Raw genomic sequence first — 13,815 nt, 5'->3', positions numbered from 1 at the left:
CTTGGTCTTAGGGACCCTGACTGACATCCCTGCAGATGGGACCCTGGACTGGCCCAACTAGCCTTGGATTTTCTCGTGTTGTGCACAGTGGGGACCCACTGGAGGCTTGGAGGAGGGGAATCAAAGGAACTGAGCAGTGATTCGGGACTGTGAATATGCTGGCCAGATGGAGGTTGGATTGGGGAGGGGACAATCGAGGCAGACATAGGGCTACGGCATTGTGCCTAGTAAAGGCGAGGTGCTAAGTGCAAGGACAAGGGTGGACATAAAGCTTCACGGCCCATTAGCGCGGAGCTGGTCAGTCCCTGAAGTCAAGCTCCAAGAGAAAGCAGGGTTGGTCAGTTCTGGGCGAGGAGCAGGGGTGGCTGGGGAGTGCCAGGAACGTTGGCACGGAATTGGAGTCGAGAGAAAAATTACCAAGCCCTTGAGGTCTTCCCTTGAGAGGACAGGACTTTCTGGGGGCCGTTCCTCTCACTCCATTGGTCTCCCTCTCCCCTCTTTCCTCTTCTTTATCTTCATAATTGTGTTCTCCTTCGGGTTTCTCCTCTCCTCCTCCCCCTTTCCCCATTCCTTCTTTTCTTCTCACGCTCACATCTCTTGCTTCTCCCTTGGTCTCTTCCTTTCTTCCTCCTCCTCCCTCTTCTCCCCTTTCTGCTCAGCTTTCTTTTCCTCCTTTCCTGTCTTTCTGTTTCTCCTTTCTCTCATCTCACCTCTTCCTATTCTCACCTTCCATTTCTTCCTGTTTTCCATTCATTTCTTTTCTCTTTTCCCTTTTCCTCTTCCTTCCTCTCCTTCATTGCACCTCATTTCCCCTCTTCCTATTTTCATTACTTTCTGTTCCTTTACTTTATCTTTCCCCATTTACTTCTTTTCTTTTATACCTTCGCTCTTCCTTTCTCCCTTTCTCTTCCTCTCCTTCCTCCCTTCTCCCTCCTCCCTGCTATGCTCCTGCAGACATCCTGGAAGTTCGGCAGAAACCCATCCTGATGACGTAGCAGCGAGCCCCGGAGAGCCAGCATTGCCCCGGGTGCTGCTGCCAAGTGCAAGTGCCTGTCTGCCGTGGTTCTCTGTGACACCTGCCGCCGCTGCCGCTGCCGCCGCCACCGCCCGGAGTCCAGAGCCCAGCATCTGCCCCTGCCTGGCCAGGTTTGCCCAAGGGAAGCCTCTCCGAGAACACCAGCCGCCCCAACTGAAGTGCCTCTTTCTCCTCCCATGCCACCTGGCCCCCATGTGCACGTGCCGCAGATGCCCTGACGAGGACGTGGGTCCAGAAGAGGCCAGGAGAGCCGACCGAGCCGCGCCATCCTCATTCTTTCACACAGTTGCTGACAGTCAGCTTTCCGACAGAAGAGAGCAAGCCAAGTGTCCACAGCCTTGCTGGGGACCGTCCGAACCCCCTGAGGGGAGGGTCTCTCGGTGATGTCCCACGACCTCTTCTGTGGGTAGGGGCGGGGGTCGAGGGAGGAGTGGACCCAGGACTCTTTTGCAGTGCCTGGCCTTACTCAGGCTGGGGTCTGGCCAGGCTGAGGGCAGTCCCTTTAAGTGCCCCGTGGGAAGGGGGTCTCCCGGACTGGCAGCCCTCTTCCGCTTCCAGCCAAAGAATACCCATCACCCACTGGAGAGGCAGAGTGTGAGGCTGGACGCCTGGTGGGGTTCTCCAGCCCATGGCCGGTGGAGACCCCTGACAGCGGCTGGTCAGGCACGGCGATGTCGTCTGGAATCTGGGGGCCGGGGGAGCCCACTTTGTCCTCTGACTGTTGATCTCATTTTTCAGTCTGATACACTGAGGCATGAGAGGAGTTGGTGAAGATGGCGGGGGTGGGGGAGGACGGCCCATTGGAGGAAGGAACCTTTGGACAGAGGCGTGAATTTTTTGATTTCCATTTTTTCTTCTCCTTTGGAGGGCAAGTGGCTCCACAGTGCCAGGCTTGAATTTCATCCCTGATCCAGCGCGAGGGGGATTCCCATTGTCCCATTGACAAGGGGGCCTGTTCTGTTATCCTGGGGAGGACAGACGCTTTCCTGGTCCATCTGGAATAAACTTCCTACCGACCCTGTCCATTGCGGCCGGTTGGGGAGCCAGCCTTGGGGTCAGGGAGGGCTCTTGGTGACATGTGGTCAGTGGTTCCAAGAGGAAACGTTTCCCAAGCTTGGCCTTAGTGCAGGGGTGGGAACACCACAGGCAAGTGATTTCCTTTCTTGGTGCCTCAGTTTACCCATCTGTAAAATGGGGCTAATCACCTACCTCACAAGGTGTCAGGAGAGTGAAAGGGATGACAGACAGGTCCCTCCCACCACTGGGGGAGAGGGGCACAGGGACATCCGTCCTGCCCTAGGTAATGCAGTCCAAAGTTGGGAGTCCCACCACCATCTGGAGCCAAGTGCCAAAAGTTAGTGCTTTTTATTCCTTTGGGGGCTTCCTGGGAGTGGGAGCTCCCACTGCCTCTCCAGAGAAACAAGTCTGGGCGTGTCTCCGATGCAGGCAGCCCCTGAGAAGGGCTTGGGTCCCTTCGGAGGCACAGATGATCTGACTAGGAGGACCCCCCGTGCTCACATGCACACAGACAGACACACACACACCAGCATTTTAGAGCAGCATTAACATTAGCAGGAAGAAAATTGGATTGGGACCTGGGTTCAAATCTCAGCTCCTCCACTCATTCCGTCACCTTTAAAATGAGGGCTAGTCTCTACAGCCCAGCTCTACAGCTGGCATGGGTCACCCTCTCCTCGGCACCCCCAGGGGTCTCTGTGTCAGACAACTCCAGCCTTAATCTGAACACAAGACTGACTGTGGACTGAGGCTCGCCCAGGAACCTTGGGGCCCTGAGCCCACAAACTCCCCGGGAGATGGCTGTCTGCTTGCTGCTTGTTAGCGAGATCTGGGGCCCACACACAATTTTCCCTTTAGATCAGGAGTTCCTACCTGGGTCCATGGACCCTTTATTTTTTTGAGGAGGGGTCTGTGAACTTGGGGAAAAGATGCCATCTATTATCATGGCTAACCTCTGAGTCATAGCATTTCCTTCTGAGAAGCCCGGCCACAGGCTTCAGACTGACCGTCACAGGGGCCAAGGGACTGCGTCTTAGAGGAAACCAGTGTGTGTATGGAGAGGTGGCCTGGAGAGGCTCATACAGCAGCAGCGACGGCCTGCACTTGGGTCTTCCTGCCAGGTTCAGGACGGAAGGGACCTTCAGGACCAACATTTTACAGCTGAGGAAACTGAGGCCCAGAGAGGGGAAGAGCCGGCACCTTGTGCCGCTCCGCGTCTTTTCTCTCCCCTGTGTCTAAGTGGGGCCCAGTGGCTCCTGCTCCCCCCTTTCCCCAAGGCCATGATGCCAAAGCTGGGTTAGCCTCGCCTTGAGGACCGACGGTGGGCAATGGGGATAGCTAAGGACAGAAAGGAGGGACCCGAGATCTGCAGCCAGCGCCACCCCCCCCCCCAAGCCTTCCTGTGACACTGGGCGTCTTCAAGCCTCTGCACAGACAGCCTTGGGCAGCGACAAAGGACAAGGTGGCGGGGGCAGAACCCTCATTTGTAGTTTAGACAACAAACACTTGTGAAGTGCTTCCGAAAGGCGAGGTTCTGGGGTTTGTCCACAGCACGTTCTGGGAGTAATATTACTTCCCTTTACGTTTGCCAGGCTCTGATGTTTTCTCCTGTATTTGCCAAACAACCTAGAACCTAGAACCGAGGGCCCCTCTTCCCCTTGGAAGGGTCGTCCTCCCGGCTTTGCCTTCACCCCCTGCAGCCTGGACCCTCTCTATGGGCTGCTCTACTGAACGGCGAGTCAGCTGCAACACTGGACGGGGGGCAGGTGCATGGACTTCCCAGATGAGGTCTCCCAGGGCGGAGCCCTCCCCTCCTCCAAAAGATGTGCCCACGCAGCCAGTCAGACAGTGGTCCAAGAGTTTGTTTACAGTTTTCTGTGCCCCTGAGGCAGGAGGGATTTTTATCTCCTGTGCCCAGACCCCCACACCCCCAGGAGCTTGGGAAGCAGCCAGGCGCCCCTTCTCCAGGGCACTCTCCCACTGGCAGGAGGGGGCGGGGGATGGGAAGGTGTAAATACCCCATGTGTGCTTCCTGATTCCATGTCCCAGTAGTCACACCTGTAAACACCAGTTCAAAGGAGTTTCCTCCCACCATTTCAAGGCTTCCCTACTCTTTGGAAAAACGTGTTTTGGCGTGGACATTGTTAATTACACTGAAGGTGACACAGGTGTGCTGGCATGTCTGCGTCTGTGTTTTTTCTTTTTTAACATTCTCAGCACCGGGCGCACCCCCCATCATCTCCTTCCATGACTGCACACGGTGAAAGGTCGTCCCACGGGTCTGTCCTCGGCCGAGGAGGCATGCGGGCACCAGCCTGTGCACACCCGAGTGCCTGGTCGCGCCTGGACACACCTGATGAGGGCGGGGTGTCTGGGTCAGCCCTTGGTCCTGTGGAAAGGACTACAGTGCCAAGAAGGCTGCACAGCAAGCAGGCGGCAGTCCCCTCCTAGCCCTGGCCTGGGCCTTCTCCGCCTACCGGGGGATGGTTTGGGGCTGGAGCGAAGGTCACCCAGCCAGCTGCGGGGGTTCATTTAGCAATGCGGTTCGTCTGGGGCCAGAGCGCCAGGTGGCTTCTGACTTGATTCTTGGTGTGGTTTTGAAATTCAACGTACCTGCCCGAGCTGTTCTGCCATTAAACGACATGTTTTCTCATCCAGCAGTGTGAGGCAGGCCTAAGTAATGGGTAAATTGGGGTTTTCCCCATTTGTGTGCCCTGGACGCCATCATCATGTTTTTAAATTCATAAAGAGCTTGGGGTTACGAGGGAAAGCCCAGCACACTTACAGGCAGTTAGCTCACGGGCTCCTGCCTCAAGGACGGGTGGCAGATGCCTGGAAATCCTACTTGCTCCTGAGGAAGGCCGAGGCTGCTAGATCCCTTGAGTTTAGGGGTTCTGGGGTCAGGGCTGGTATCTGCCCGAGAACATAGGGCATCGGTATGGTGAACCCCTCAAAGGAGTCACTGTCTGAGACTGAACCAGCCTCAAGCCATGGAGACATGGCATTAGGGGCCTGCAGGACCACTGCCCTTGTCAGCAGCCAGTCACCTAGCCTTGCAGAGGTCACCAGGGAGAAGGACTTTCGGGCTGGGGTGGGGGAAGGGAACCCGGCCTTGGCCACCACTGGTTCCAGGGCTGGGCTCTCCATTGGCCCTGCGCCCCCTCCAGTCTCTCCCCAGAGCCCCTGGGTTCCTGGGCAACTGCTGAGTGGGAGGCCGGCCCAGGCAGGGGCGGTCATCCGGCAAAGCTAGGGTCACTGAATGCTTGCAGCCACAGCTGTCAGGCAGGGGCATGAGGCAGGGGGCTCCCAGCCCTCTCCTGTTACTGTGCGCGAGAGGGTCTAAACAGGGCAGTGGAGGTATCCGGGGCTGAAGCCCACTAGTGGTGGGTGGCCTTCTGAACTGTGGGGAATGACCTCTGCCTCGCTAAGGTCTGGGCACCTGTGAGGCGGCAGCTCGAGGTGGACACACAGTGAGCACAAAGGAACCTTCTCCCGGGCGGCTGCCACCCCGTCTGCCCGCACAGGGCCCACCTGGGCTGAGGAAGGCAGAATAGAACGCTCGACGCCATCCCGAGGATGATTTAAACATCTCCAGTACCAGGGCTTTACGCCTGCGACTCCCCCAGACTGGTTAGGAGGTAAGAGGAGCTGACCCTGGGATGGACAGAGCCAAAGGCGCCTGCCTCAGCTGGCCAGCTTTGTGTGGGTAAAGGCGGCTTGGCTACTGAACTGGCCGTGCCTCGGGCACCTCTCCAGCACTACTTTCCTTTCTCGGTCGGTCGTCGTGGGCGCCGTCACGCCACGATGCTGAGGGTAGAAGCAGCAACAGAGGCACCAAAAGGCTTGGTTGTGTTCACTTCTGTTTATTCACATTTTGTGGATTTGTTACACGTCCCAACGGGACCATTCAGGGCGCTAAAAACCAAGAAATGACAGTGGACAGTCCAAGGGTTTTGGTCTTAGAAAAGGATATCCCATTTGTTGTGTTTAACTCCCCCCCAAAAAACCAGAAACCAAGAACACGTGGATGGCAGGCCTGAAGCATCCCATGTGTGACGCTCACACTCTGGGGCCTCGAAAGCAGGCCGGCATCCCAGGGATCGCCCGCCTGCCTCCCCAGCTCAAGGCGCGTACTTGCCCTGACCCGCCTCCTTTGTGCTCCCCTGGCTCCAGGCGGCCTGTCCACTCGGCTCCCCTGCCATCCTTCTCTAAGGGCACTGCCCCTTCACCTCCAGGGGCTTGGTGGGGGCTCAGAGCCCCTCCAGGCCCGCTCCCCGAGGGGTAGATTTTTGGCATGCAGCCTAGACAACAAAAGGCAGGCCCTGAGTAACACCAAGTAAAACGCTCACAAATCAGACACCAAGCGCACTCGTCGGCTTGTATGCTCCTCGATGCCAAAAATGACTAACATATGGAAATTAAAATGCCTTCTGTGCAAGGGAATGTGACCGGAAGGGGTCAGCCTCCCCAGGACGTGCCCACGCTCCCCACGGGCCGCCCGCCGGTCAGCGGCTAACTTTCAAACTCAAAATCTATACAAAATGTAGTTCTTATCAATTAGTCTGAAAGGTTCCTAGTTTACTTTAGGCAAGGAACCAGCTGCGTGGTTCGACACAGCTCTCGGGTTGATGGAGCTGAGGTCAACGGGTCCAGAAGTCCGACCCCAGGCTGACCAGCACGCCTGCTGCCCCACATTGCGGCCACCGGCACGTTACCCACTAGGTCATTTCCCTATTGTTTTCTCACAGAAACAGCGACAGCTGAACCACCAGCAAAGTGAGGTCTCACCACACACACTAACTTACAAAAAACAAACAAAAAAGACAACACAACCCCCCCCCCCCATTCTCCAGAGGTCACGGAAGAAGGGTGGACACATTTCCAGCACGTGGGGTCCTCCCCATGAACCACGACCCCCCACAACATGGCAAACAATGCAGGGCCAAGATCACACCGAGGTCGTCCGTCCCTGAGCCCGACCCTCCCCTCGGAACTCAGAGGAGGCCCCGGAGGTCGGCTCAACCAGCCCATCAGCGGGTGTCACTCAGGCAAGCCCCAGGATACCCTGTTTTAACCACAGGAATCCCTGGCGCTAACCCTGAGCTCACCTTCTAAAAACCCACCACCAGGTCCCTAGGGCGCTGGATGCGAGCGACGCCATGGGCCTCAAGGACAGCCCCGCAAGAGTGACGCAAGCTGGTCCATGCAGAACAGCCGCATGTCCGCTTCCTCTTCCTGTCAACCTCAGGTCCTTACTGCTGAATTGTGCCCATCTCCAGGGCAGCACAGTTGGGGCTTGGCGCTCCCTCCAGGACAAAAGCCCCCCACACTGAAAAGGCGATTCCTGAGCCTGGCGCTGCGGCCGCAAGCAGAGCGGCATCCGGGAGGGAGTCGCCCCGCCTCTCCCTGCGCGGGGGTGCTCTTCCCACACACTCTCCCGACGCCGTCCCGCGTTCAGTTAAAGCTTTTTATTGGCCATAGTAATTTTCCCCACAAAACCTTTCAGAAAACCTCCAAGTTCTCAGAATGTCAAAGTAGAAAGTTAAGAATAAAAGGAGTAAGTTTAAGGGAAAAAAGCAGCAACTTGGCAAAGGCGCTGAAGCCTCCGCCGCCTTCACGCCTCCTTCTTCTCCAGTAAAATTTTGTGCAGCTCGTCGGCGTCCTCAGTGGTCTTGACGCGGATGAGCATCGTCACGGGGATGGCGGCGTTCTTCTCGCTGATGGGTGGGTTGGGGATGCAGATGATGAGCACGTTGTTCTTGCCAGTGCGGGAGCAGGGCATGTTGGGTGAAACCAGGACGTTCAGGAGGATGTTACCTGCATGGGAACGGGAGGGGGGGAGACGCCCCGTGAGGCCCCGCCCGCGCACAGGGGTTGCAGCGCACAGAGCCCGGCCTGCGGCCCCCGCCAGCGGTCTGGGACGGCAAGGGTCCTCACCTCCTGAGGCCGAGGCCCAGAGTGTGGCAGGCGCCCCCCTCTCCCGAGCCAGTCCTAAGGCCTGCCTGCTATCACACCCCGGACCCCAAGATCCACATAACAAACTTGTTTTGTTTAGGGGCAAGAATTGGTTCTGACTTTGAAATGGACTTCTGAAACTCATCTATTCCTCAGCTGGGACAGGAATTCATGCGGCAAGTCAGACGCGGCCCTGGGCCCCTTCCCCTAGGAGACCACCCACCTAGCCCGCTGACCAGGCGCCGACCTGGAAGCGAAGGGCAAGGACAGAAGGCCTCGGGGGCGAGGGGCCGGTCAGGGCTAGCAGCCTGGAGGCTTCGAGGCCTGCCTCCATCACCTCCGCCCCCCCATCTGAGAGCCCAGGCTTCCTTACCAAAAGCCTTTCCCGCTCCATCTAACCGCACGCTGGGGGCCCGCGTGGGCCGGCCCAAGGGTGACAGTGCGACTCAGCGGTGCAGGCCAGCCGGCCGCCGTCATCCTCCTCAAACACGGTCACTCACCTAAATTGGTGTCGGCTCGAACCAGAAGCTGAGTCTTCTGATTGGCGGCGGGTTTCAAGTGCAGCGTGCCCACGCCCTTCTCTTTGAACTCATTATCTTTTTTGTAAAAGAGTTTGCACCTGGGGAGGGTCAACAGAAAGGGTGCTCTGTTAGCATCCTGAAAGGCCCTCCAGGCCTAAGTGGAGGGGGATCCCTGGGAGCTGAAAGGCAGAAAAAAGGGGAACCCCAAGGACGACGGGATGAAGCGTGTGAGGCCAGCATGGCGACCTTCCTCCTCCTGGGCCTGCTCAGCGGCCCCCGGCCCCACGCGCTCAGGCACCTGCGCTGCAGTCTTATGCTGACCCTGCAGGGACACCTGTGGGCACCCGCAGTGGACTTGGACGCCCACACACGCAGCCTTTCTGCCCGTCTCTTACGTCACTCAGCAACCTCAGCAGCCCCCAGACCTCTTGTGACTCGGGGCGACGGCCTTCAAAGGGCCACCAAGAGGCCTCCCGCCAATTCCGTCTCCAGTTCTGCACGCGGCCCTGGTCTGGTTCTAGTGCCAGAGTCGTCATTGGCACCGAGGCTCCAGGACACCAAGAGCCCGTGGGCTCGAGGTCGTGGCAGCCTTCGCGTCAGAAGCTGGCAGAGTCCCCACGGTTTCCCGCTCAGCCCGGGCCCCGCTTCTGCCGTCTTGGACTAGCGAGCTTCACAGGCCGGACCCTCGCGATGGCCCAGCGTAGTGGGTCAGCAGCCCGGCCCTTCACCTCGAGGGCCGCCTTCACAGTCGCGTGACTCTGGGGATGCATGTAGGTACCAACACCAACAGAAGTCATGCCAAGGATGGCTAAGTCTTGGGCAAAGAACTGGGGACCCGCGCGAGGGGCGGCAACAAAGGTGCGCATCTCAAGAGCAGGGCAGACCGGGAGAGGAGCACAAGATGGCACGCCTACGGGTGCGGCTCCTGGCCAGTTGAAGGCTGCAGGAGCGCACTGACTGAGCCCGCAGCTTCGCACATACTCCGAGGGGCTCAGACCCCGCCTCGGAGAGAAGGGCAGCAGAGATGCGTTACAGGAGGGAAAATTCAGCAGAGGCCAGGGATGAGGCCTGCGACTCCTGGCCCTCAGATGCAGCTCAAGTGCCCTAAAGTGGGAAAACTGACCTCTTTGTTGGGACAAGGGCCATGGCTGGACAGGACATAGAGCAAAGAGAAATTCACAGGAGAACGACGTTTGACAGGAGGTCAGTGGAGACAAGAAACAGGAGAGGAGACTAGAGACCACCTGGACAGAAAGAAAGGAACGAGGATTTCTGGCAAAACACCAAGTCTGTCCTGAAGAATGCTGCGCGGGAGGGATAGGGCTTCCCTTGCACTCACAGCCCTCAGGCGGCTGCTTGGAGGCCCGCTAAAGGGCGCGTCTACGAGAGCAGGGGACGGAAGGGGCAGGACGCGAACGATGCTGCGCGAGCTTGAACGGCGAGCTCTGGCAAGGACTGGGCTGTGGGGTCAGGACGCTGAGGGACGAGGCATGGTGGGGGCACCCTGGGCCTGGAGGGGCAGGGAGGTCTTGGGGCACAGGTCACGACACGGCACACTGAGCTGACCGGACCAGGGGAGCTCCAAGGAACCTGGCAGGGCGGAGAGGAGAGGAGAGCAGAGCAGGGGGCCCAGACAGGCCAGGCCTCCTGTAAAGGAAGGAGAGACCCGCTGCATCTGCCTGTGAGCGAGACCAAGCAAAGACCCCCAGAGACCAGCCCCGGCCAGGGTCAGGAGAGCCTCGGGGAGGCGATGCTGCTGCCCGGCAGCCGAAAGGACGACCCAGAGACCTGTGGGTTCTTGCAGGTTCTGCCTTTTCTTTCCTGAGCCCTTGTGTACATGATGCCTTGGCACGGGACACAGTTCTATCTGTGAACGTTCTAGCCTCCTTTTGGCCACTTGCTGCCCAGGCTCAGAGACCAATGAACGTGCCTGGGCCTGAAACAAGGGAGCGGATCCCTAGAGGTCTACAGCCCTGGCTGGAGGATTCTACAAGGGGAAGGGGGGCCAACAGGCCGAGGAGGAGCATGCATTTGCACTCGAGTCTTTGGCTCCAGATCTGGCACTACGCATCCACAAAAACGCAGTCAAACAGGTTCAGCCCTCGCACTGACGGCAGCAGCAGGGAGTATCCCAGCTGGGGTGCCCCCCACCTCGGCCGGGCCAGCCGCCGGCCCCCCTCCCCAACCCCCGGGCCGCGGCCCCCCCCCCCCCCCATGCTGCTGGGGCACTGAAGGATGCACCATTCGCTGACCTCAACACAAGGACACGGTCATTTTCCAGAAGAGAAAACCTGCCCGTCGGAGGCCACACTTACTTCTTAGAGTAGAAGGCATCCTCCTCTTTGACCTCGGTGACGACGGCCTTGGGCGGCTCTTCGCTCTCGTCCTCTTCAGCACCTACTACAGACCCACAGTCAGGCCCAGGGCGCCGCCCCCTCCCTCGCCCTCTCCCTCCCCGAAGACTCCCAGGGGCCGCATGGGCATCTCACACCTCCCCTCCCCCCGGCACGGCGGGGCACCCCTCACCACCTCATCACCTTTGCTCTGAGCAGCGGACGTGTCCTGCTGGTTCTCCGCCATCTTGGAGAAGGAAAAGACGGAACTCGCCTGGGCCACATCTCTGCCAAATATGCCCGCGTTTCCAAGAGAGAAAGAGAAGTTTGCCGTGGGGCTGGCGCCCAAGGGGCCCAGGAGCGAGCTGTCGACTTTCTGGCCGAAGTGGAAGGAGGTGGCAGAGGCCGCTCCCACCGCCGGGGCCACCTTCTTCTCCGCCGGTGCTTCTGCCCGCGTGTTGGCTTTGTTCGTGTCAAACACGAAGGGGGCGTCTCGGGGCTGCTGCCGGCCGGCCTCCCTCTCCGCGCTGCCATCGCTGCTGCCGCCGCCACTGCCAGCCAGCTGCTCGATGCTCAGGAGGTACTTCTCGTAGTCCTTAAAGATGGGCGTCAGGTCGCAGAGCGGGTTGGTGTCCACGTGCTTTGCGATCCAGTCGCGCACGGAGCAGTTTAAGGCGGCGAGCTGTCTGTGGTAGGTGCTGGCGCCACGGCCGGAGGAGGAAGGCTGCTGGCTGTCCCCATTGGTCTTGGTGCTGGCAGCCTTCTTGTCCGCCCCCGTGGGAAACATCGGGCCGTTGGCTGTGACGCGGCCTGTCCAGAAAGGAGAGTTCTTTGGACCGGGGGATGCCTGTGCCCTCCAGCAGCCACCTTTCCGTACCGCCAGGGCCCCCTGCCCGCCCTCTAGCTCACAGACGGGCCCCACACCCAGGATCCTGCCAGGCTGCGCCCCATTCACATTCCTGTCCAATGGACCCCCCGAGCTGACCATCTGTACTGGCAGGGCAGCCTCTAAACGTCGCAGCAGCTTCGGGCGGAAGGGGCACGAGACCGAGCAGTCACCAACGCATGCCTCCCCAGCCCTGAAGGACTCGAGGACCCCTCCCCCAGGCTCTGCTGCCCTCTCTCGTACCCGCCCACCCCCTCCAGCCTCGCCACCGTCTGCCTGGAAGCGCCCGGGCACCAGGCGCAGGTGCGGCTCCGCCTCGGCCAGGGCCTCGCTTCCCACAGGGGAGCCCCCGGGATGCACACCGGGCAAACTCACCAAAGGTCACTTTCTTCTCTGCCGCAGCCTTGGCGGGGGCCCGGGTGGGCGCAGAGGACGCGCTACCGCCGTTGGACAGGCCATCCAGAGGCCTGATGCTGGTGCCATTGCCAAAGAGCCCCCCTCCTCCAGGAGGCACAACCAAGCCCTTGAAGCCTTTAAAAGCCCCTCCACTTTCAGACTGCAAGGCAAAGCAGGAGAGTGCTGGGTCAGATGGCGGCACGCATTGGCACGTGGCGCAGGCTACCCTGGGACAGCAGAGAACAGACGAGGGCTGGCTCCCCACGAGCCTTTCGGGACCTCTTCCCTCCAGCTTTGGTCAGGTACGGCCTCCTCCAGGAAGGCACCGGCCCTACCTTAGACTCCATGCGTCTGTGCAGTAACACAAACTGGGGTCTCCCAAATGCAAGGCCAGGGATCGCTCCCCCAAACGGCCTCTGCCACCAAACTGAGGCAGGGCCGGCACTACGGGTGGAGCAGACGCCTCTCTGAACCTCGCTGCTCCTGGCAGTACGCCCGTCTCGCAGGGCAGAAATAACGTAACATGAGTCTAGCGTCCCGTATGCCCCGCATGCCTCGGACACACCGGCCGTCTGGCCAACCACTGACCGGCTCTCCAGAGGGTTAGCATGAGGCCAAGCCAGGAACAGGGAAGGTCGCGCTCGGCTCTCAAGGCAAGAAAAAAAAACCCAACCCAACTGGGTCCCCGAGCCCAGCTGCTCCTCCTGCATCCCGTGAGGTCTCTCATCATTGGCTGACCCTCGATCTCGCTGCTCAGGAGTGGGGCCAGCCCGGAGAGCTCCCCAAGGACTCCAGAAGCTGCAAGGCACCCCCCGGCCAAGGTGGTAGCAAAGACCCCTCCCCCTCCCTCCCCCCAACCCCACCTGCAACGCCCTCCCGGGGGGGGGGGGGGGGAGGGGTCCCATCTCTGCCAGGCCCCGCCTCTAGGCTCCTCACTGATGGGGGTTTAATAAAAAAAGCCCAGGACAGGAGCTGGTTTCTGGCTTAAAGACACTGGAGACGCAGCTAGCTCCGGTCAGCTTGTCCTGCCCCCAGCCCAGCGGGCCGCTCCGAAACAAAAAGGGAGCTGGGGGGAGAGCCGCACAACTCGCACTCGGCACCGGCCACACACAGCCGCCGACGACAGAGAGGCCTGGAAACCGAGGCGAGGCCGGCGCACCCCGCCTGACTGTGGGGGTGCAGGGTGGGGGCGGGGCAGTCAGCAGACTCACTTCCGAGGTCACGCTGCGGCGCCTGGCCTTCTTGATGGCCCTGCTCCTCAAGACCTCCTGGCTTGCCACCGAGAACGTCCCCACCTGCAGGGGACGAGAGCGCACCCACGATGTGAGCCGGCGCCTCCGACGCTCCCGGCCCGGCGGGGGGCCCGCCCCACCCCCCCTCCGCCGCACCTCCTCCACCTCGTCCTCCTGGTCCCAGTTCCGGTCCGTCAGCTCCTTCTCCGCGTTCCTTTTGGCCATTTTCTCGTACCTGAGTCAGAGCCACAGTCAGGAGCCGAGCCCGGACGGGGACCGCGACGGCCCTGCCTCGGTCTCCTCAACTGTCAAAGGGGGTCCCCGCGCAGCCCCTCCCCCAGGCTGGGGGAGACCCCATCCCCATCCCCCCTCCCGCCCCAGAGGTCCACTCAGACCTCAGTCTCCGTCACCTGGGAACATTCCGACCCCATCCCCATCC

General features: G+C 60.1%; 2 protein-coding genes across 7 annotated transcripts in view; one reads left to right on the top strand and one right to left on the bottom strand.

Moving 5' to 3' along the window:
* Window positions 1-4,222, top strand: part of KIAA0930 (KIAA0930 ortholog) — a 32,386-nt gene extending 28,164 nt beyond the window's left edge. For all 4 annotated transcript variants that reach the window (XM_027854269.1, XM_027854270.1, XM_027854268.1 and 1 more), the window contains exon 10: window positions 955-4,222. In XM_027854269.1, the coding sequence (XP_027710070.1) occupies window positions 955-995 (41 nt within the window). In that variant the 3' untranslated portion in view covers window positions 996-4,222. The remainder of the gene's footprint in view (window positions 1-954) is intronic.
* A 1,674-nt stretch (window positions 4,223-5,896) lies between these two features.
* Window positions 5,897-13,815, bottom strand: part of NUP50 (nucleoporin 50) — an 8,334-nt gene continuing 415 nt past the window's right edge. For 2 of the 3 annotated variants that reach the window (XM_027854346.1, XM_027854344.1), the window contains exons 2-8: window positions 13,533-13,611; window positions 13,356-13,439; window positions 12,124-12,304; window positions 11,067-11,672; window positions 10,845-10,929; window positions 8,509-8,627; window positions 5,897-7,870 (exon numbers count right to left, since the gene is read on the bottom strand). In XM_027854346.1, coding sequence (XP_027710147.1) covers window positions 7,668-7,870; window positions 8,509-8,627; window positions 10,845-10,929; window positions 11,067-11,672; window positions 12,124-12,304; window positions 13,356-13,439; window positions 13,533-13,601 — 1,347 coding nt within the window. In that variant the 5' untranslated portion in view covers window positions 13,602-13,611 and the 3' untranslated portion in view covers window positions 5,897-7,667. The remainder of the gene's footprint in view (window positions 7,871-8,508; window positions 8,628-10,844; window positions 10,930-11,066; window positions 11,673-12,123; window positions 12,305-13,355; window positions 13,440-13,532; window positions 13,612-13,815) is intronic. The other variant, XM_027854345.1, reaches the window with a different exon arrangement.

This window comes from Vombatus ursinus, unplaced genomic scaffold (genome assembly GCF_900497805.2).
Source record: "Vombatus ursinus unplaced genomic scaffold, bare-nosed wombat genome assembly UNPS02010394.1, whole genome shotgun sequence".
NCBI lineage: Eukaryota > Metazoa > Chordata > Mammalia > Diprotodontia > Vombatidae > Vombatus > Vombatus ursinus.
This window is presented reverse-complemented; position numbering and strand designations above follow the sequence as displayed.